At 43.1% G+C, this 23,222-nt stretch overlaps 1 protein-coding gene across 1 annotated transcript in view; it reads left to right on the plus strand.

Moving 5' to 3' along the window:
- Positions 1–19,484, plus strand: part of setd5 (SET domain containing 5) — a 153,418-nt gene extending 133,934 nt beyond the window's left edge. Inside the window, exons 23-26 of the mRNA XM_078209838.1 lie at positions 3,057–3,400; positions 6,697–6,872; positions 10,420–10,529; positions 16,738–19,484. Coding sequence (XP_078065964.1) covers positions 3,057–3,400; positions 6,697–6,872; positions 10,420–10,529; positions 16,738–17,382 — 1,275 coding nt within the window. The 3' untranslated portion in view covers positions 17,383–19,484. The remainder of the gene's footprint in view (positions 1–3,056; positions 3,401–6,696; positions 6,873–10,419; positions 10,530–16,737) is intronic.
- Positions 19,485–23,222: the final 3,738 nt, after the last annotated feature.

Below are 23,222 nucleotides of genomic sequence, written 5' to 3' on the forward strand. Positions count from 1 at the left end.
TGGGCCAAATCTTGCTGGAAAAATAACCTTGTATTACCAATGCACATCTTAAATGATGTGCAAAAGCCAAATCCATCTCTTTCCCTGGCCACTGAGACTAAACCAGTCCATTCACAAATATTTCGTCCTATTTGACCATGAGGTGAGTTTCCAACCCCATATCTTCTTCATTGCCAAGACCACCTCCTTCTACTTCCATAACATCGCTTGTCGCGATCCCAACTTCAGCTCATCTGTTGCTGAAACCCTGTGCTTACTCCCAGGCCAACTATACTTTGATTTTAAAAATTCTCATCATTGTTTACGAATTCCTCCATGGTGTTGGGCCTCCCTTTCTCTATCTACTTCTAGCCACACAGCCTTCCAAGATTTCCGAGCTTTCCAATTAATTCCAATTTAATTACTCCTCCATTGGTGGTCATGCCTTAACCACCAAAGTCCTAAATTTTGGAATTTCCTCTATCCCTTCAGCTTTCTTTACTGCTTTAACATGCTATCTCTCTGACCACGCTTTGGCTAACCCATCTTAATATCTCCGTACATGTCCCGGTGTCATTTTGTTTGGTAATGGTCCTGTGAAGCACATCTGGATCTTTTACCACGTTGAAGGTGCTATATAAATGCAGTTTGGTTTTATATGCCACAAGAGGCCCTGATCTGACCAGTTTTGGCCCAGTATCTTATCAGCCCTTTATTGTCACGCAATTGATTTATAGCTTTTACCTTAAGTAGAGGAAGAAGGGTAGGGCATACTATGTGATCTAAGAATAAACAACAAATCATGATAATAGCACAGTACATCACACTAAAAAGGAAGAGTATGAGTACCTTTACACGTATGAAAAATAATAAATAATAATTCAGTGACACATATTGTTGTGCACTTTCTCAGGAAGGAGGAATTCACTTAGTATTTTACAGCCTGGAGTACTTAGTGCAAGAATGTGCTATTGCTGGTAAATGCTATGTCTCTTGAAAACATGATGAAGTTATTACAGTCACCCATTCATCTGTCAGGAACTACTTGCCATTCCAGTGGCTATGATACAGTTCTGAATGTACCCAGTAAAGCAACAAAAAAGAATGTGGAATTCTCCTGGAACCGAACCCTTCCATGGCCATCTGAGAATGAATATGTTATTTGTGCTGATTTTGGCTGTTTCAAGGAGAGGAAATTGTAGGGCTACATGATGTTTTTTTATTATATGCTTGCATCTGACAGACTAACCTCCTGGGCCTCATACATGCACCATCTCCAGCTAAATGATACCATCAGACAAGAGATACACATAGAATAGAAGTTCATAGAATCCCTACAGTGCAGAAGGGGGCCATTCGGCCCATCGAGTCTGCACCGACAACAATCCCACGCAAGCCCTATTTCTTTAACCCCACATATTTACCCTGCTAATCCCCCTACACCAGGGTCAATTTAGCATGGCCAATCAACCTAACTCTCACATCTTTGGACTGTGGGAGGAAACCGGAGCACCCGGAGGAAACCCACGCAGACACGGGGAGAATGTACAAACTCTACACAGACAGTGACCCAAGGCCAGAATTGAACCCGGGTCCCTGGCACTGTGAGGCAGCAGTGCTAACCACTGTGCCCCCCCCCCCCCCCCCCCCCCCCTCAAACGTCTTGGAAAAAGATACAGAGAAGATCAATAATGCGTGTCCCCAATTTAAAGGGGATTTGCTGTAAGGAAAGTTCAAGAAGAGTTTGAGCTTTGCAGTCTGGCAGAGGGGTGTAAGGAGAGTCACAGGATCTCTTTAAAATGCAGTAAATATTAAATGAAACAGATTGGGCACATTTATAATATATTTCCGAGTGAGGAATATCGTGCTGAGGGGATGATTGGAAATTCATGAGAAATGCATTTTTAAAATGTCCAGGAAGAACAAGTTTATTGAGAGTGTTTGAAGAACTACACGGGAGCAATGGGACAAATGCCCCCCCCGCACCCCCACCATCCCACTGCTATAATTCCCATGATTCTGTAATTTCCCAGGTAAAGTAAAGGGAGCAAAAACGTTGAGTTTGTTCAGAATATAGCTGGATGCACTTAGTAAGTTGGGATATTAGACAGAGGGGCTTCAATGGACAGAGTGATCTTTTATTGTCTCTGGCTTTTTTATGTTTCTTGTGGCAATATATATCCCCAGGCCATTGTCAGTGCTGCTGAAGACCATTTACTAGCTGCTGCACGAGTGGCCTGGCGTGACTGCCCTTGATTGTTTCCCTTTTCCGTGGGGAATGTTTTTAGCACTCCCAGATCGTAATCGCAGATATCATCAGTAAGTTACTGTGTTGTAAAGTAGGAACTTGAACCTGTACCTTACTAGGTTCACTCAGAATGTGCCAAATGATTTTTTAAATGCACGCTGTGGCATTTGTGGTATGCAAAATAAATTTTAATTTGAGGAAAACTGATCTGTCCTTATAATAGTATCTTATGGTGTGCTTGGTATTATCTCAAAGTGTTTCATGTTTAGGGGATTATTTTGAAGTGCAGGAATTATTAATGCCAGAAAATGGGGTGAGATCTTGAAAACAACAATATAACCAGCCAATCTGTTACTGATGGTAATGGGTTGCAGGAGGATTGTTGGGGAATACATCTCTGGGTAGTGCCAGTAAACCTTCAACATCCACCTGAAGCACCAACATGGACAGCTGGGATCTTGATTTAAAGTTTCATTCAATAAATGGCATCTTTGACAAAGTACAAAGTATCTCAGCACTGCACTGGACTGTCAGCTTTGATCATTCCTGGAATGGGACTTGAACTTCTTCCCACCCTATGCAGAGCCTTCTGATTCAAAGATGAGTGCTAAACCAAGGTGAAATGCATGGGACTCAGACTCTTGATTCTAATGCCTAATGCAGCCTGTAAAGCATGTAATGTTTCCTACACCTAGACATTTAAGATGTTATTCCAGTGGTTGAGATGATGTGCTTAGATATCCAAATAAACCTTTCCCCTACACTGTGGAAATGTGCTTGAAGTTTAAAAAAAGGGATTATTGGGTCTCATCTTGTGTTTGTTTTCAAGGTATCCTTGCTGGAATATCGAAAACGACAGCAGGAGGCAAGAGAAAGTAGCTGCAAATCGGACAGCCTAAGCTCAGATCCTTCCAAAACTCCCAACTCCATGGGCACTCCAACTAGGCGAGGTAGCGATGGCTCTTCTGCACAAACTGCAACCAACGGTGATTCCACTGCCATGTCTCGATCATCACAGAGATCATCATCACCCTCGAGTGGTTTTTCATCACCAGTGCACCCATCAATGCCTCAGGTTGAAGATGTCAGTCCAACGGATTCTGCCAGCTGCAAGAATACAACTCTGTCTACAGCGGCCAGCAACAGAAGCCGAGACAGCATGAGCACGAGGTGGTGAGTAAACTGGTTAACTGAAGTCAACGTTACTGCTATCAGAAGGATGATTTAGTGATTGCATTTTAAATTTGCTAAAGGTCCAAATGAATGCTGGTCTGTAGCTTGTAAAATTTACACATGATCATTTTCTTTATGAGACCATTCCAGTGGAAAATGTGCTTATTTCTCAAGTGCAATTAGCGATGGGCAATAAATGCTGACCTAGCCTGCAACATCCACATCCCATAAAAAAATAATTTTAAAAAAGCATTCGTTTTTTGAGGTTCACTAAATTACTTTTCTAACTCTATTTTTCTCACATCTTCCCCTGAAGACCAGAGTTGGAGTAAAGGTGTCTAACTGCAATTAGAAAGCACCTTGGTGAGATCGCACCTAGAGTAGTGTGTGCAGTTTTGGTCTCCTTGCCATCTAGTGGGTGCAACAAAGATTCACCAGGCTAATTCCTGGGTTGGAGGATTGTCCTGTGAGGAACGATTAGGTAAACGGGGCCTTTATTCTCTGGAGTTTAGAAGAATGGGAAGCGATCTCATTCAAACATACAAAATTCTTACAGGGTTCGACAGTGTACATGCAGGAAGGGACGTTTTCCTCTGACTGGGAGAGGGTCTAGAACCAGGGACATCATCTTAGAATAAGGGGCAGGCCATTTCAGATTGTGATGAGGAATTTCTTCACTCAGAGGGCGATGAATCTTTGGAATTCTCTGCCCTGGGCGTGGATGTGGATGCTCAGTTGTTGAGTATGTTGAAGACCCGAGATCAGTAGATTTCTATATATTAAAAACTTCAAGGGATCTGGGGATTGTGCAGGAGAATGGTATTGAAGTTAGAAGATGAGCCATGATCTCATTGAATGCCAGCACAGGCATGAAAGGCTGAATGGCCTACTCCTATTTATTTTCTTCAGGCAATGACGCAGCATGGTTGAACTTGTCTTTCCTTCGCCAAAGGGCAAAGAGACCAATTAGAATTCTATTTATTCTTAGAGAAACTAACTCAGCACAAATCAGAGATCCAGACTGGAACCTTCTGGCCTGTTATGGTTAAAAAAAATGCGCCATAAAATGTTTGGCTGCAGCTGTAATAATCGCTGTCTCTCCACAGTGCAGGGGGTTAGGGAACTGCTGCTTATAATGAAACGTGACACAGGGTGGAACCATTACCTATATTTTTTTATCTCATTGTTTCCTAAATATGCAGTTTCTAACTCGGTCAGTTTGATTGTTAATGACGAGCACATAAGGGAAGAGATAAAATTAGGTCATAACTAATTTGGAAATGTCTGCACTCATTTTTTTGCACACTAATTCATTTTGGGTTTGTAAGGAGGAGGCCATGACTGACACGCCTACTTTAATTTTTTGAAGAGATGACCAAAGAAGAATGCCTATGGATGTTATTTATATAGATTTCCAGAAGGCCTTTCCTAAAGTCTCTCAAAGTTGAAGCTCATGTAATTGAAGGCAAACTACTGACATGGTTAGGAAATTTGCTGAATGGCAAGAGAATAAACCTGTTGGACTTTAACCTGGTGTTGTTAAACTTCTTACTGTGAATGGCAAGAGACAGAGAGTAGGGGTAATAGGTAGGCACTCTAATTGGCAGAATGCAACTCGTGGTGTCCCTCAAGGATCTATGTTGAGGCCTTGACTATCATATTTATTAATGACTTAGATGAAGGGACAGTAAGTCATATATTCAAGTTTGCCAATAACACAAAAATATATGGCATTATAAGCAGAGTAGATGGAAGCATAAAATTACAAAGATGCTAATAAAGTGAATGAGCAAATGAATTTCAGTCCATCCAAATGTGAGGTCCTCTACTTAGGACCTAAAGAGGGGAGAACAGGGTACTTTCTAAATGGTGAATAGCTAGAAACAGTTGAGGTCCAAAGAGACTTGAAGGTTCAGGTACATAGATGATTAAAATATCATGAATAAGTTCAGAACATAAGCCAAAAGGCTAATGGTACGCTGACCTTTCTATCCAGAGGACTACATTGCAAGGGCATAGATTGTATGCCATAGCTACAGACATACAAAGCCATAGTTCGATCAAACCAGATGTACTGAGGGTAGTTCTGGGCACCACATCATGGTAAGGAAATATTGACCCTTGAGGGAGTCAGCATTGATTTCCCAAAATAATAACTGTGCTCCAAGGGTTAAGTTAGAAGGGAAGATTATGTAAACTTAAGGTTTGATTTGCTGGAGTTTAGAAGATTGTAGGCTGATTGCAATGAAATTTTAAGGATTTTAAGGAACAGATAGGATAGATAGAGAAGCTATTTCCACTGGTTGAGGGTGTATAGGACAAAGGGATACACTCTAAGACTTAAAGCTAGGCCTTTCAGGAGTGAAAATAAGAAATACTTCCTCACAGGGTGGTAGAAGTTTAAAACACCCTTCTACAAACGACAGTTGATGCTAAATCCAATTAATTTTAAATCTGCGACTGATTGATCTTTGTTAAGTAACGGTATTAAGTTAGGGATGTGGGTCAAGGGAAGGGTATATGGAGTTAGATCGCATATCAGCCATGATTTCAACAGTGGCAGAACAGGCTAGGGGCCCCATTGGCCTACTGTTTGTGTTTCTAAAATAAGTTAGATATAATGTTAAACATTTGCTATGAAAAAAGAGCCAGTAATGTATAATCATTCATATTTCCAGCTATTAATTATCCAGTCAATTCATGAGTAGAATATCACACCTCATAGTCACAAAGTACACAGTTCATTCCCAATGAGGTTGATTTGGTTAAGCAGATTAACATTGTCTATTCAGTAAAAGTTTGGATGTAAGACATTCTTTTCCTTCTACATGCCAAGTCACCCCCTTTTGGAATGAGGGGAAAGTCATCACAACATGCAGAATGGCCGGCACGGTGGTACAGTGGTTAGCACTGCTGCCTCATGGCGCCAGAGACCCTAGTCTGATTCCCAGCTTGGGTGACTGTCTGTGTAGAGTCTGCACGTTCTCCCTGTATCTGCATGGGTTTCCTCCGGGTGCTCCGGTTTCCTCCCACAGCCCGAAAGACGTGCTGATTAGGTGCATTGGCCGTGCTAAATTCTCCCTCAGTGTCCCTGAACAGGCACCAGAGTGTGGTGACTAAGGGATTTTCACAGTAACTTCATTGCCGTGTTAATGCAAGCCTACTTGTGACACTAATAAATAAACTTTCAGAATGGGATCAGGTAGCTGGACCTCCAAACAGAGGATAGGGAAAAGGAAAGGAAAATGATTTGGAAAAGAAGCATTTTTTTTTGTGCATGTCCTTTTGCATTTCAGGATGGTTCCTACATCGGTAGAACGATTACGAGAGAATCCGGGCATGTTGGAACGTGTTCTCAGGAGGGCGGAAATTGGAACTATGAAGCGAACAGGAGATGATAGAAGTACATTGGACCGTGTTCTACGGAGAATAGAAACTGGTGCAGTGGACTCTGGCAGGGAGAAGGATGCAGGTGTGAAATGAATGGATTCAAATTCATGTTCTGATATCCCAAAATCTATTTTGGTGGATGAAGGTCAAAACTTGTTCCACACCCGAGTGTTGAACTGCATAGGGCTACACCTTTTTAATTGTGCCTTTGAGTATTTTGCCTCTGCTAAATTATAAAGATTTGTTTTTTTTCCAAAAGCATAGCCACATAATTTGAATTTTATCTTTGCCATCAGTACCAGCACTCCAGCTTGTTAGCATAGGTGAATAAACATCTCCCTGCAGCAAAGCACTGTGATCTCAGTGTATTCACAAGAAATGCCATTAATAGGCTCATGTGAATTCTTCCAAATTAGAATCCCTACTCTAGAGAAGGAGGCCATTCGGCCCATCGAGCCTGTACCGACCACAATCCCACCCAGGCCCTATTCCTGTAACAGCACACGTTTATCCTGCTAATCCCTCACACACTAGGGTCAATTTAGCATGGCCAATCAACCTAACCCGCACATCTTTGGACTGTGGGAGGAAACCGGAGCACCCGGAGGAAACCCACGCAGACAAGGGGAGAATGTGCAAACTCCACGCAGACAGTGACCGAGGCCAGAATTGAACCCTGGCGCTGTGAGGCAGCAGTGCTAACCACCATGCCACCCTTCAGGTTTCCCTAAATGCAAAATTGTGCCAAATTTTGGGAAATTTTGTGCTGTGATTTATGAGCACTGGGTACTTCACAGAATCATAGAAACCCCACAGTGCAGAAAGAGGCCATTTGGCCCATCGCGTCTGCACCGATCACAATCCCACCCTGGCCCCACTCCCATATCCCTACATATTTACCTGCTAATCCCTCTAACCTACGCATCTCAGGACACTAAGGGGCAATTTTAGCATGGCCAGTCAACCAGCACATCTTTGGACTGTGGGAGGAAACCGGAGTACCCGGAGGAAACCCACGTAGACACAAGGATAATGTGCAAACTCCACACAGTGACCCAAGCCGGGAATCAAACCCAGGCCCTGGAGCTGTGAAGCAGCAGTGCTAACCACTGTGCTACCGTGCCGCCCGTACTTGATTGATATCAGCCCAAATGTTGTCACCGAACTTTTAATATTAACTTGTCAGAATAATTGTTGCTGGTTTTGATTACGGGACAAAACTCTCATTGCTCATGAAGGAGCTATTTGTTTTATTTTGTTTCTTTCTTATAAGAGAAGTATAAAATAAATACTTTGGCGAGGAGGCTGTGAACAATATGTTGCCTGGGATTTCTAATCTATTGAAGATCCACGAGCGAGACGGTATGACGTGAGCTGAATGCAGAACTTAATTACTGAGGGGGTTTTGAACCTAGTTCTTAGCACATCTTAGTATCTCTTTTTCTGGGGAGAGGAGGACTAAAAATAATGCTGACCTCTAAAACCCTGCTCACGCTGAGTGGCCACATTGCCACAAATTGAATGAAGCTCTCTGCCGAGGACTTTCTAATTTTATGTAATTGTAAATAATTGATCCTGTCACCCATGCTTCTCAAGTTAACATCCCTGATTGTAAAATCTTTAATGGCAAAACTGCCTTAAGGCTGACCTATTCTATATATAATATTTTTATTCTTTTTTATTTGTTCATGGGATGTGGAAAGTGCCAGCAAGATTAGCATTTATTGATCACTAGATGCCCTGGAGAAGGTGGTGGTGAGCCACCTTCTTGAACTGCCAGTCTGTTTTTATGTTGTTCATTCATGGGATGTAGCAACACTGACAATTATTGACTCTCCTAATTGTCCTTAAGAAGGCGATGTTGGTCGGTACACCCGCAGTGTTGTTAGGGAGAGGGTTCCAGGATGACTTAACACTATTTGGCCTTTCCTTCATAGTTGTTGGGTCAAAGCGCTAGAACTCCCTCTCAAACAGCAATGTGGGTATAGCTACGCAAAGCGTGCCGAGCTCACCATCACCTTCTCAAAGGTGACTAGGGATGGACAGTAAATGCTGATCTTACCAGTGACACACATCCCAAGTGCAATTTTTTTTAAATTGACCTAGCAACAGTGAAAGAAATAACTTCAAGTCAGGTTGATGTATGACTTGGAGAGGAACTTGCAGATAGCGGTGATCCCAGGTGCATGTTGCCCTTGTTCTTCTAGATGATAGAGCCACAAGTTTGTAAAATCCTGTTTTGGTGAATTGCTTTAAAGCATCTTGTAGATGGTATACGCAGCTATCGCTGTATGTCAATGGTGGGGGTGAGTGAATATTTAAGATATTGGATGGGGTGCCAGTCGAGTGGGCTGCTTTGTCCTGGATGTTGTTAAGCTTCTTGAGTGTTGTTGGAGCTGTACTCATCTAGGCAAGTGGTGAATAATCTGTCATACTCCTGACTTATGCCTTGTAGATGGTGGACAGATATTGGGGAGTCAGGAGACGAGTTACTCCAGAATTCTCAGCCTCCGACCTGCTCTTACAACCACAGTATTTATGCGACTTGTCCAGTTTAGTTTCTGGTCAGTGTAACTGTCCCTGCTCAGGAGGTTGATGCTGAGGGATTCAGCTATAGAAATGTCAAGAGGAGATGCTTAGATTCTCTCTCGTAAGTTATAGCTGCCACTTGTGTGATGCAAATGTTAGTTGCCACCTATCAAACTAAGCCTGAATGTTGTCCAAATCTAGTTATTTGTGGGCATGGACTGCATCATTATTCAGGAGATGCAAATAGATCTGAACACTGAATTCATCAGTGAACATCCCCACTTCTTGTCCACGTTTGTCTCAAAGCTGTCATGATATCACGAGCCAAGTGACAGAACTCAAACTAAGCATCAGTGAGCAGATTATTCTTGAGTGGGTGCTGCTTGATAGCGTTGCAGTCAACACCTTCCATCAGCTCACTTATAATTGAGTGTAGACTGAAGAGACGGTGATTGAGCGGATTGGTGTGTTTTGCTTCTTGTGAATGCATCATACCTGGGAATTTAACACTTCATCAGATCGATGCCAGTAGCTATACTGGCGCAGTATGGATAGAGGTGCAGCTGGTTCTGGTGCTTAGGTCTTCAATGTAAATAATATAGAAATTCCAATAGTCCAGAGAAAGTGAGATTGACAATGTGGTGAGCCTGATTCCTTTTGCTGCTGTTTCTGTTTTTGTTGTGCAGCTGAAGGGTGGAATCTCTGCCCCTGTGCACAGCCTGTATTAATTGACTACTCCATTTAAGGTGGATAGCAACTGTGCCGGTGGGGAGATATGCAAAGAAACGGGTGAATGTTAAAATTAATTTCAATTCTTTTGGTGTTGGATTTTGTTGAATGGACCTTTACAGGCCAGCAATTGGCATTTCAGAGCCATGAGTATCACATATGAGTCTGAAGGTGATGCCCGCCATGCCCCACACATAAAGCCAGTAAAGATTGGTATTGTTACAGTGCCCAGAGCACTGTTTCATAAAGCATGGAATGAGAAGGGCATTTGGGTCTTTCAGCAGTTTGTTGTTAACTTGTATGCTTTCTATTGAGACAAACAGTATAATTGTTAGCCCCTTGTGACATTTCTGTTAATAATGCCTTTTCAGATGCTGCAAATGGTGATGGAGCGGAGATACACGGCCCAGCACGCACCAAGGTCTCTCCTATTCATAGTCCGCAGAGATATGGTCACAGTCCCTCCAGATATAATCATCAGGTAAATAAGCCTTTCAATGCTTAACCAATTCTTACAAATTGTGTAATTGAACCAAAAAGGGTTGCAGAATGGAAGGAAGCTACTTAACTCATTGGGGGCGATTTTACCATCGCATTGCGCACGTTTTTGGGTGCGACACAGTAGTAAGGTGGGGCGCAAAGCACTTAGCGCGAACCAGCGCCATTTTACGAGCAGCGAATTTCCAATGCAGTCAGCCTCTCGCCGGAAATGGGCAAGAGGCAGGTTAATGTATTTAAATTTATTTTAATGCTGTTTTACATCTGCTTAGCGAGCCAGGCTCACCCGCCTTTATGACCTCGCCGGGAAAGGTTCTCGGTGGCGAGGAATAGACATGTTCCCCATGAACAGGGAGTAGTCGACTTGGCCTCGCCGGTGGAACTGGAGGCCATTGAGGCCCCCTAGGGAGTCTGAGGGCATGGGGGTGGTGCCCCTTGGGCAGTGCCAGTCTGGCACCTGGGTAATGCCCATCAGGCACCTGGGCAATGCCCACCAGTCAGTGCCAGTAGGGTGGGCAAATGGGGAGGGGCCAGTGGGGGAGGGGCCCCGCTGCCATTCTGCAGGGATCAGTCGGGGGAGGGTCAGAGAGGGAGCCCACTGCCACTCTGCAGGGATCCGTTGGGAGGGAGAGGGAGCCCACTGCCACTCTGCAGGGATCCGTTGGGAGAGGGAGGGAGAGGGAGCCCAGTGTCACTCTGCAGGGATCGGTGGGGGAAGGAAGGAAGAGGGAGTCACTCTGCAGGGATTGGTAAGGGAGGGAGAGGGGGCTTACTGCCACTCTGCAGCGATCCGTGGGGGAGGGCAGCGGGTCCTTGATCGGTGGGGGAGGGCGGGGCCTACAATCGGTCTGGGCAGCGGTGGGGGGTCGGCGGAGTCTATATCTTGGGCCACAGGCCCCCGCAATTGTGGGGGGGGGGGAGCTGCTTCTGGCTCTCTCTTTTCCGTCAGACCCCTGCTACTGCTAATGCGCATGTGCAGCATCAGAGGCCTACACATGCACATTACCTCCCTCTGCAGGCTTTTGGGTGCGCTAAGCCCCGCCTACAGGCTTCTGCAGCGAGCAACAGGCTTGCTCAGAATTTTGCAGGCAGAGTGCGTATGGAAGGCCTGAAAACACGCTTATTGCTGATCCAAAGAAAGCAGCCCACAAAGATCTTGTGATCTCCTTAGTATTGATTTTCCCTTTCCTGATGTCAGTTTCAATTTGATGCCAAGTCAAGGGGCTCTGCAGGCTTGCAATAACAGTGAGCCACATCCGATAGAGTAACCAGGCAATCACACTGAAGCATTCTCACAGACAGCAAGCCAGGACAGAAAATGCACTAAATTTATTTTAATTTTAATTAAAATTTATCAGAGAGGATTAAATTATTTGGACATGCACATTGGATTAAGGCAGAAGCTGAAATATAAACACAAATCATATTAACAAAATTAAAGGAGAAATTTGACATGCCATAAATAAAACTAGTTTTTCAGGAACAGTGATGCTATTCATTAGCACACTGTTTAAAAAACCCGGTTTCCACTTACTAAAAAAAAACTTTTTCAAGGGTTTTTACAGCAAGACTACAAGTGTAAAGGACAAGTTATCGTCAGTTTGGTGGTTTCTACATTGCAGTCACAGGGCCCTTCAATAGTACACAGTATGGATAAGAATAAACTCACTGATAGCAACCTCTGGATTTCCTGGATTAACTGATTTAACGTGTAAACTTCTAAAGTTTCACCAGTATCACCATCATGATCCTGAGGATCCGTGACAGCCCACATAATGTACTCCACATGCATCACAGTGTTTCTTTGCAGTGCCACCTCTGTTTATTCAACGGATTAAGTACTCACCTGATGAAGGGGCAGCACTCCGAAAGCTCGTGCTACCAAATAAACCTGTTGGACTTGCGAGACTTCTTACTGTGCCCACCCCGGTCCAACGCTGGCATCTCCACATCATCTTAACTGATTAAGACAGTGGACAGTGTTGTCATTCTTGCAAGAGTTAAAGTCTGCTTATTCACCTTCACACAAATGTCAATTATAGAATGTGTCATTCAATTAACAATCGCGGCCAGGAAGCTTTAGACCAGATGTTTCTTCAACTCCAGTCTCTGAAATGGGAAAACTCCCTCCCTTATTTACAGGCACACAAGGTAGGCACAAAGGTAGGCACAGAAGTAGACCGTACAACCCATCGAGCCTGCTCCACCATTCAGTATGATCATGGCTGATCTTGAATGTCAACTTCACTTTCTCACCAACTCTTTATCTTCACCTCAGTCCTAATTGATCAACCCCTTATCCCGAGACTGTGCCCCCGTCTCTTAGACTCTCCAGCTAGGGAAAACAGTCTCTCAGGCTACTCTGTCAAGCTCCCTCAGAATCATGTATATTTCAATGTTTCGTGCCTCATTCTTCTAAGTTCCAGATAATAAACGCCCAACAAACTCAGCCTTTCATTTTAAGACAACACTCTGTCCCACTAGATGGGTTCCATAGTGAACCTTAGCTGTAATATCTCCAATGTCACTATATCCTTCGTTAAATATGGAAACCAAAATGGCACAAAGTATTCCAAATGTGGACCAACCATGGGCGGAATTCTTCCATAACCCCGCCAGTGGGTTCAATGGCAGGTGGCAGAGTGGGAATTCGATGGGAGTCCAAAAATCAGTTTCATGGCAGTGTAAATTTACCACCGGATTTTCCACTGGTGCCCGCCTTGGCAGATCGGGAAATCTGCTGGTGGCCAGTGTGAAACTGATTTGCATCCCGCTATTGAGATACAGATGAAGGCCCGACTGAAACCTCCCCCCACATCAATTCTCCATGATATTAGCGGGAAAACGCACCAGACCAGAAGTCGGGACTTACCTGGGGCTGTCTCCGGAGTTCGGGATGGAGGCTGCCAGTGACCCCGAACACCACCGCAGTGGGTGGGGGAGAATATTTATTAAGTGGATCTTCCAGCTTCAGTGCCATCAGGGAGGTCCACCTTCCAGCCTCCAGAGTGTTCCTGGAGAGCCATCTTCTTTCTTCAATTGTGGGTCAGTGATGTTAGACACATATACAATATGGCACCCAGATATGATGGCAGGACTCATGTCATCATGCCTTCTCCGCCACAGAATTTGGTGTTAAACCCCTGGCTGCATAATTAATGAGGTTGAGATAAGATATGGCGTGATTTTCCACCACCATCTTCAGCAGGATACATGCTACGTTCCTGACCCCCATGGGACTTAGACCCAGATAGGAGAATTCCACCCTTTATTTCTGTACTCCAAGCTCCTTTCATTAAAGGCCATCATGCTATTATCTTCCTTGTTGCTTGCTGTACCTGCATGTTAACTTTGTGTTCTTTGTACAAACACGCCTAAAGTCTCTCTCAATATCAATATTTATAAGTTTTACACCTTTTAACAAATATTCTGTTTTTCTTTCCGACTATCAAACTCACACTTCCCCACATAATACCCCATCTGCCGCTATGTTTCCCACTTAATTAACCTGTCTCTAATTCTTTGCAATCTCTCTATGTTCTCCTCACAGCATACATTTGTACAGTCAGCAAACTTGGAGACATTGCTCTATCTCTGTCGAAATCAGTAAAGCTGATATATCACTCCCAACTTCACAATCTTGTGTATTAATCTTTTTAATGATTATCTGTGGCCTTTTGGAAATCCAGGTATACTACATCTACTGGTTCCTCTTTATCTACCCTACTAGTTGCATTCTCAAATACTTTAATAAATTTGTCAAACAGGATTTTCCTTTTTGTAAGACAATGTTGACTTCTAATCATTCCATGCTTTTCTAACTGCATTGTTAAGACTTCAGTAATAATATTACCTTTGTGGTTCTGCTTTTTAATTTAGCCCCTAGCTGCTCATACTCCCTCAGCAAAATCACTTTTTTAGTCCCACTTATTTCATTGGCATGACATGCATCGCGACAACTAGATCCCTCCCACTCCAAGTTTTGATGTGGAGATGCCGGCATTGGACTGGGGTGGGCACTGTAAGAAGTCTCATAGCACCAGGTTAAAGTCCAACAGGGTTATTTGGTATCACGAGCTTTCGGAGCGCTGCTCCTTCATCAGGTGATCCAAGTTTCTACGTTATGTGTTGATCTTGCTTTCCCTTAAATACAGCATCTACACTTAGTAACCCCTCAGCAACATTATAATCATGTTGTTTTCTTTGTGTAACCCAAAGGTGAAGCCCTTAATTCAAGCACTTAGCAGCCAACCCAACCTTCGGGACTCATGCTCTTGGCTGCAGAGAACCATATATATCTCCTTAACTATATTGTCCCGTACAATAATCACACTTTTTTATACTATCCAGTCTTGAATGGCTGCCTGCACCATGATGCTGTGGGTTAGTTTACACATACACCTGCAGTCCCTGCTCTCATGTACACACGCTGCAAGAACCTCTAACATGCTGTACAATCGCAGTGGCTGGGACTCCTCTACAACTACCTTCTAGGTTCCCATACCTGCCTTGCTGGCAGTCAAACCCACATGGATCAAATGAGAAGTACCTCACCGAAGGTGTGAGACTGCCTCCTGGAACAAAATTTCCAGCTAACTTTCTGATGCATTGCAGTGTGGTACTCAGGGCAAATGTGATTGTCATGGATCATGCTCGTATCCACCAGCTTCCATGTACTGCAGCTGCAACACATCAGATGCCTGCCATCTTTATTGTGTCTTATTTAACTAACCAGATTTCAAGTTCAGGAATACCACTCTGCTGTTATCTGTAGCTATATTATGCAGTTTAACTGCTTAAGCTATAATTTTAATGCAATACTTGTATCCTTATATCTCCCCAGTAGTGCTTTAAACTACCCCACCCCTGCCACCCTCCCCTCTCATTTAGAGACAGAAAATATTAAACTCACCACCAACGAACTAATTGCTCACCAAATAAATGCCCTTAAACATTCATCAACTACTGGAAGCAGCACCTCCTTCTCCCTGTGTACTGAATTGCCAAGTTAGCACTTGTTCCTGGTTGTACCCGGGCCTTGTCGTTTCCACTCTCTGCTCCTAGACATTTGTGATTTGCAGAGTAGTGAATTGCATCAAGCATCATACTCCAGTTGTTCCATTTCTACCCAGTGGTTTTCGGTCCTTGGATTCTTGAACAGCCTGTATAAAAGTAATTCCACTGTTTATGGGGCGCCATGGTGGCACAGTGATTAGCACTGTTGCCTCACAGCGCCAGGGACCCAAGTTCGGTTCCCGGCTTGGGTCACTGTCTGTGTGGAGTTTGCACGTTCTCCCTGTGTCTGTGTGGGTTTCCTCCGGGTGCTCCGGTTTCCTCCCACAGTCCAAAGATGTGCGGGTTAGGTGGATTGGCCATGCTAAAAAAATTGCCCCTTAGAGTCCTGAGATGCGTAGGTTAGAGGGATTAGCGGGTAAATATGTGGGGGTAGGGCCTGGGTGGGATTGTGGTCGGTGCAGACTCGATGGGCCGAATGGCCTCCTTCTGCACTGTAGGGTTTCTATGTTCTAGTATCAGGGGGACTAGCTAGGGTAAATGCATGGAGTTATGGGGGTAGGGCTTGGGTGGGATTGTGGTCGTGCAGACTCGATGGGCCGAATGGCCTCCTTCTGCACTGTAGGATTCTATGATCTATGACCTATACTCACAATAGCCCATTTCTTTTCCACTGCAACAAGGATTTTTAATTTTAAAATTATTGAAAAATATACAAAGTGTTTCAAGCAAGGAGTGTGTATTTGAAAATACACTTCATGTTCTGGCATTTCTCAGAGCAATGAATTTCATTATTGTTAGCTCAGGAGAGTCTGTCACTCTGTCTTGACAGGCCTGCCTCGGGTGTCACATTGAAACAGCTTTCCCTTAAATGAATTGTGGCCCTCCTGAAAATTATTGAGGTGGCAGCCAATGCAGTAGCTGACGCAAGTTATTTCTCCTACTTCTGATGCATTAAAATAACTGTTCAAATGCAGTCTAGGAATATATATTTTATGTGGAAGCTACTATTCAGTGATAAGATGAATCTGAACAAAGAATATGAGTGGTTAATGTGACAATCCAAAGGGATGCATTTTCTGTCTAAATGTATGCTTTTAAATTATACACGGAGTAGAATGTGTTGTTACATTTAAAATATTTATAAATATTCTCTAAAATGAATGGATTTTGATCAGCTTTTACAGGCACAGTCTGAAGGGCACCCCTCTGAACCTCATGTACTTCCGCAACAAGGCATGTCCCCCTACAGAACGCACAGCTCCTCGAGTGTTCCCGTGACTCACACACAAGGACACATCTACAGATCTTCATCCCATACCCTGGGGCAAAGTGGATCCCAGAGTCAGCTAGATTCCAGCCTCACGACTGCTCCCCTCTCCACTCTCTACTCAAGCCCAGTTCATTCGGCATCTGTTGATACCTCTGTGGTCCAGTATGTAGGGAATTCTGGATACTATAGTGGTCAGCAGCATTCTGGGAGTGTTTTGCATACATTGAATAGCACTCAACAAAAGACTAATTCTGGAAGTACACCTTCTACAGCTGCTAGCCCACTACAAAGCACCACAAAAAGTATAACAACTGACTCCACTCTTACCCAGAACCTGAGCACCATAAATTCTACTGTTTCACAGACTGCAAGGCCGTCACAGTCGGGTTCATGGACCTTAAGCTCAGCAAATTCGGGGCAACCACTTCACTCTGGAGCGAAGATTACCACAGCATCAAGTTCTCAGCACTACCGAAATTCTGGGATAACCCAGTACCAACCTCCACAGGTCCAAGGTGCAAATGTAAGAACACAATCAAGCACGTACTAGACTATGGAGATACTGTATGATCATGTTGGAGATGTTTACCTGGATGCATAACTCCTCAATGTGTGTCTATATAGGCCACCAGCATATGTACCTATTGTGGCAGAAACAACTTTGAAGTATGGACCTCATGTTCTGGAGATGGTTGGGCCTAAACCAGCATTTACTAGAACCCCCTTCATACTGTACAAAATCCTGTATAAAAACAAAAATAAGAGTTAAGAATTGTGTACCTATTGGTAAGGTACATTTTAAGCTTATAATTCAGATAAATATTGTTTAGGCTTTTTTCCTCCAGTTTATTTTAAATAAACTAGTCATGTGCAGTAAGACTTTTTTTTAAATCAAAAAGAAAGCATTTGTAGCGTCCAAACTATAAGGCACAAGGGAAGGAATGATCGGGTGGGGAGAGTTTCTGTCGACAACCATTCCACGTGCCAGCTTCTGACATGCATACTGTAATATCCTGGAGTAGAAGATTTTATTTATCTAATTTTATATATAACCATTCTAGGCTAGCTATTACCTTACCCACACAGCGGAGTTTAATCCACGGTGCTGCAGAGTTTTTATTTTACACCTGATGCTGTGAGTCCCCTGGTGTTGAGGCGCGGGAGTGGGAAAAAAAATATTGTATTTCAGTGACTGTTACAATCTCAAAAGTTTTTTTTAAAAATTTGAAATCTTAAATTCAGGTGTTTGTTCAACTGAAGGGAGGAGTGGTCTCCATTTTGAAAGATGTAACATGTGACAAATACAAGTTTAAACAAGTGATGCAGTCTTGCTGCATATTGTATAATGAAAGTTTAATACTGTTCTTTTATTCAGAACACTCTGTATATACCACAACTACTTGTTATCCTCAGAGGATTTAGTTGCCTGACTTTGCATTATGTACATTGATATTTTTTTTTTGTGTATAATTTCTCTGCACCTTTTATCCTCCTTATTTTCTTTTTTTTTTCAACAACAGCTTTCAATCTCTCACTGGGCGTCTCCGTGTGCAGTCTTTTTTTTTTCGATGTGCGATGTGCATGAGGCGAGTTTGTTCCTGAATGTCGCTGTTGACTGAGTTGCACATCATTTACAATCAAGGAGAAATTTTAAAAAAAAATAAAAATAAAACGGTAGCCTTGCTTTCTAAACATGTACAGTCAACCCCTCCTGTGGAGTGTACAAAAATAAAACAGTTCATTTCTGCACAATTCTCTCTCCATATTTTTATATCTGCACATGTATTACCTGAGAGCATGGCTGAGATTAGAAACCCAGCGTGTGGAATATTGTTCACGAAACTCTATTCCTGTAACTTTGTTACGTTGTGATCATGATGTGGAGATGCCGGCGTTGGACTGGGGTGGGTGGACACAGTAAGAAGCCTCACAACATCAGCTTAAAGTCCAACAGGTTTATTTGGTATCACGAGCTTTAGGAGCGCTGCTCCTTCATCAGGTGAGTCGCCCGAGGAAGGGGCAGCGCTCCAAAAGCTCATCCTACCAAATAAACATGTTGGACTTTAACCTGGTGTTGTGAGACTTCTTACTGTTACATTATGGTGTCATCCTGCTTCCCTCTTGGAGTGGTAGCAGTAAGTCTGCTGCAGTTTCTACACTTGAGTTTGTGCAACACAGTGCAATATATGTAGTATATCAGCAGCTTGTCCAAATTGAGTGGTTTTGTTTCCACAATCAACTTAAGATGAAGGTGAACTTTTAAAAGAAAGAGAAGTACTTACCCGCGGATCGCTATACGTTTAATTTTTAAAATTAATTTCAGTGATGCTTTGACTGGGGTGTGTTTTATAGATTGAATAATGACATACCGTAATTTGTAGAAACGATTTAAACATAAAATCTTAACTAAATATTGATAAAAGTATTTTGCAGTAGCTTTGCAGACTTGATAGTTTGTTTACATCTAACTTGTGTCTGACATTCTGTGTCCTTGTCACAAATATGTTTGTATGACAATGATTTGGTATGTTACATAGTCTGATCCTATATATTGCAGGTCTCAGTGTAGAGACAAGGTTTATATATGAATTTTTTTGATCAGGGAATTAAAGTCAGTCAAAGTTTCCTTATGAATCGTGAACTTCCATGGATAAGCTGTAGGCAGTCGTATATTTTGCATCATGTGAATTTTGATTCATCATTATTACTAATTTTGTTTTAGATTGAATTTATGTTAATCTACAAATGGTGAAATACTTTCCATGCATATTTGTTCTTCAAAATAAGACAGTGTTGTCATCTCGTGCTTTGGGTTGAATCACAAAGGGAGACAGACCCCTGTTTGAAAAATATATGTCTTTGCACTGTCATTTATATTTAATGATCTCCTTTCCATTGTGTATGAAATGTACCATTTTCCTCTCCCTTTCCTCGCATAATTCTGACTGCAGAAGTGGAAAAGGTTTCTTTTCTCTGTTTCGCACTTTTATCTTTGCTATAAATCAGTGCATTAACGAAAATAATATTGCATTTATACTTAACAAAATGTTTCAAAACTACTTCACATTAACCACCGCAGGAGCTATTTAGTTTCATGGTTAACAGTTGTAGCCATTTTAGGAGCGTAATGTCAGCTAATGTCATTAGCATCTCAGTTTTGACTCACATTTGCTGATTGGTTCAGTTTCAGTTGACAATCTTTCCCTCCAGTCGATGGTAATTCTCAACGTAAACCTTGATTAAACCTCATATACTGTTCCCACTTACCCATACGCATGACAAGTAGCAAAAACTGAACTGTAACATCTTATGACTTTCAAAAGTATGAAAGCTGCTTAAAGCATATGATACGCGCTGGCCTCCAATGGAATGTGACATTGATGAACTAGTATGTCCAGGTGATTCTTCCAGGTTCAGATAGATGTTTGTGCTCCATTTCAGCCAAGAAGCACTTGAACTTTAGCTCAAATAATGAACTAAGTATAAGCGGGGAGCTCCAGGAAAATGCAACAACTGAGCAAAGTTTTACCTCGTAAGATCCTCTGGGGTTCACACCCCCCTCCCCCGCCCCCCCAAGCTCTTCTCAAAATTATTCCAGCGGTAACCGACACTGTTTATGAAGTTTAGAGTAATTTTTACACTGAAAGCAATCATGTTTGACTTTACTACTTTGTTTGACTTCATCCCTGACTATTAAAGCTTTCATTACCATTACTGAGAGGAGAATGTGTCAACTGAGAAACCTCTTGGACCTTTTGTTGAAGAGGGTCTGACTCAAATTGCTGAGTGACAAGGACTGATGGGCACCCATGGTCTCCTTGGCCACGGGAGGGGTGGCACGGTGGCAGGGGCGGCACGGTGTGGTTAACACTGCTGCCTCACAGTGCCAGGGACCCGGGTTCGATTCCCGGCTTGGGTCACCGTCTGTGCGGAGTCTGCATGTTCTCCCCTGTGTCTGCGTGGGTTTCCTCCGGGTGCTCCGGTTTCCACCCGCAGTCCAAAAATGTGCTGGTTAGGTGTGTTGGGCCATGCTAAATTCTCCCTCAGTGTACCCGAACAGGCACCGGAGTGTGGTGATTAGGAGATTTTAACAGTAACTTCATTGCATTATTAGTGTAAGCCTATTTGTGACTAATAATTTAACTTTAACTTTGGAAGTTGAGAATCTGTTAAGCTGTTGAAGACACTTGTTTTCTAACTAAGCAGTGCCTGAAAGTTTTCAGTTAAATATCTGGCTCCTGTTCTCTTCAAAGATGAGGCTACAATTTTGCTATAATTAGCTAAAAAAACAGATTCCCTGTGCAAATTTAAGATACAGAATTAAATTTCCAGAACACCAGTTTGGAGCCTTTTCAAGAATGACACCTGGTTTGGAGGGAGCCCTAACTCGAAGGGGGGGAGGGTTCCAAGAACAGAAGGTTTAAAAAATCAGGGTTATATGAGGGGAGCAGTGACACAGGATAGTGAGGGGGAACTTGACTGTTATGGTGTGACAGGTCAGGGCAGGAAACATAAGCAAAAATATGCAACATAGAAGCAAATCCAGAGTTGGAAACAACTAAAAAAAACTATGTGCTTTATCTGAATGCATGAAGCATTTTTTTTATTCATTCGTGGGACATGGGCGTCGCCAGCATTTATTGTCCATCCTAGTTGCCTGAGGGCAGTTGAGAGTCAACCACATTGATGTGGCTCTGGAGTCACATGTAGGCCAGTCCAAGTAAGGATGGCAGATTTCCTTCCCTCAAGGACATTAGTGAACCAGATGGGACAGATGATTTGCCACAAGATAGATGAGTTGATAGCACAGATTGCAAGATGTGAGTATGATGTATTAGCTATTACAGAAACGTGGTTGCGGGGTGACCAGGGCTGGGTGTTCGACATTCCAAGTATACTTGTTGTGTCCTTGTGTAAAGTGTTTCTTCATAATTTCTTGAGATAATTGGCTGTGTTTTTCCTAGTTGTCCTCTAGCACTTTCCACTGATGCCACTACTGAGGAGACCTGCTGAAGAAGTTCCAGTAACTATAGGGGAGCCATGGTTTTGGACTGGATGTTGAGGTGTCTGCCTCTGGGAGGTCACACTCACACCTTGGTTACTGGCATACTCAATCAGTGTTGTATGTCCCCACGGGATAATGCTAAATTCAGATGAGTTTTGAGTAAGGAAATATCATCTTTATATTTAAAGTTTAGACGGCGACCTCAATGGAGTGCGAGAGTTTGGTGAGCTAATGGAAATTTAAAATATATTTCTAAAAATGTACCATTGTTTGGCTTTAACTGCAAGTACTGATAAATTTGATAAATATCATCCAGGGACCTACGCAGGGAGATAGAAGCTATCAACTGGCAGCAGCTGAAATGGTTAATTGAGGAAATTGGCTTGAACTGGTCTTTGTTGTACCTGGGTTCAGCCAGATCCTTTGTTCAGAACATATAAATTCAGACATTCTTAATGCAGCCAGCATTGGAGTGCAACCTCGACGGAATGTGATAGTTTGATGTGAGGAGGGGAGATATGAGCTATTCCTTTGCCTTGTCTAACTTTATCACCCTGTAGGAATTGTTTCTTGCTTTATTTCAGGGGAAGAAGTGAGCTGTTCAGTGAGTACCTGGTAAGTGGTCAAATTCCATTCTATTCCGAAGGTTTAAAATAGTGCAGCAATTTATGATTAAGATTAATAAATATATAAGATGTAAAATAATTGAATAAACTGATTAAATCACGTAAGTATGGCAGGACAGGTGATATGTCATGGCTGCAGCATGCAAGAGCTTCTGGGTACCAGTATGATCCAAGGCAAGCATGTCTGCAGTAAGTGTCTGCAGCTTGAGAAGTTTTGGCTCAGTCATTGAACAGGAGGCCGAGCTGCAGACACTGTAACACATCCAGAAGGGTGAGAGTTACACGGGCACTTTGTACTAGGAGGTGATCACATCCCTTAGGATAGGGGCTTCTGATTTAGAAGGTTGGCAGTAAAAGGAGGGTGTGACTGGAGCTAAGGCAGGGAAAGGGACCCTAGAGGGCTGGAGTGTCAGCAGCAGCAATTGTCTCAACAGGTTTGAGGTTCAGCTTGTTCGGATGAGATTGGGGACTGCAGGGTGAATAGCTGACTTTGGTACAGGAAGCCATTCAAGTGGGCAGAGAACAAAGGAATGTAGTGGTAATAGGGGACAGACAGTTTGGTGAGGGGGATGGACACTGTTTTCTGCAGCAAAGAGAGAGTCCAGACAGTTGTGTTGCCTGGTTCCGGTGTTTGGGAAATTTGCTCAGGGCTGGAGAGAAACTTGCGATTGGAGGGGGTGGGTCCAGTGGCTGTGTTCCATGTAGGTACCAACAACATTGGCAAGGTGAGTAAGGAGGTTCTGCACAAGCAGTATGAGG

Source organism: Mustelus asterias, chromosome 3 (assembly GCF_964213995.1).
Source record: "Mustelus asterias chromosome 3, sMusAst1.hap1.1, whole genome shotgun sequence".
NCBI classification, from domain to species: domain Eukaryota; kingdom Metazoa; phylum Chordata; class Chondrichthyes; order Carcharhiniformes; family Triakidae; genus Mustelus; species Mustelus asterias.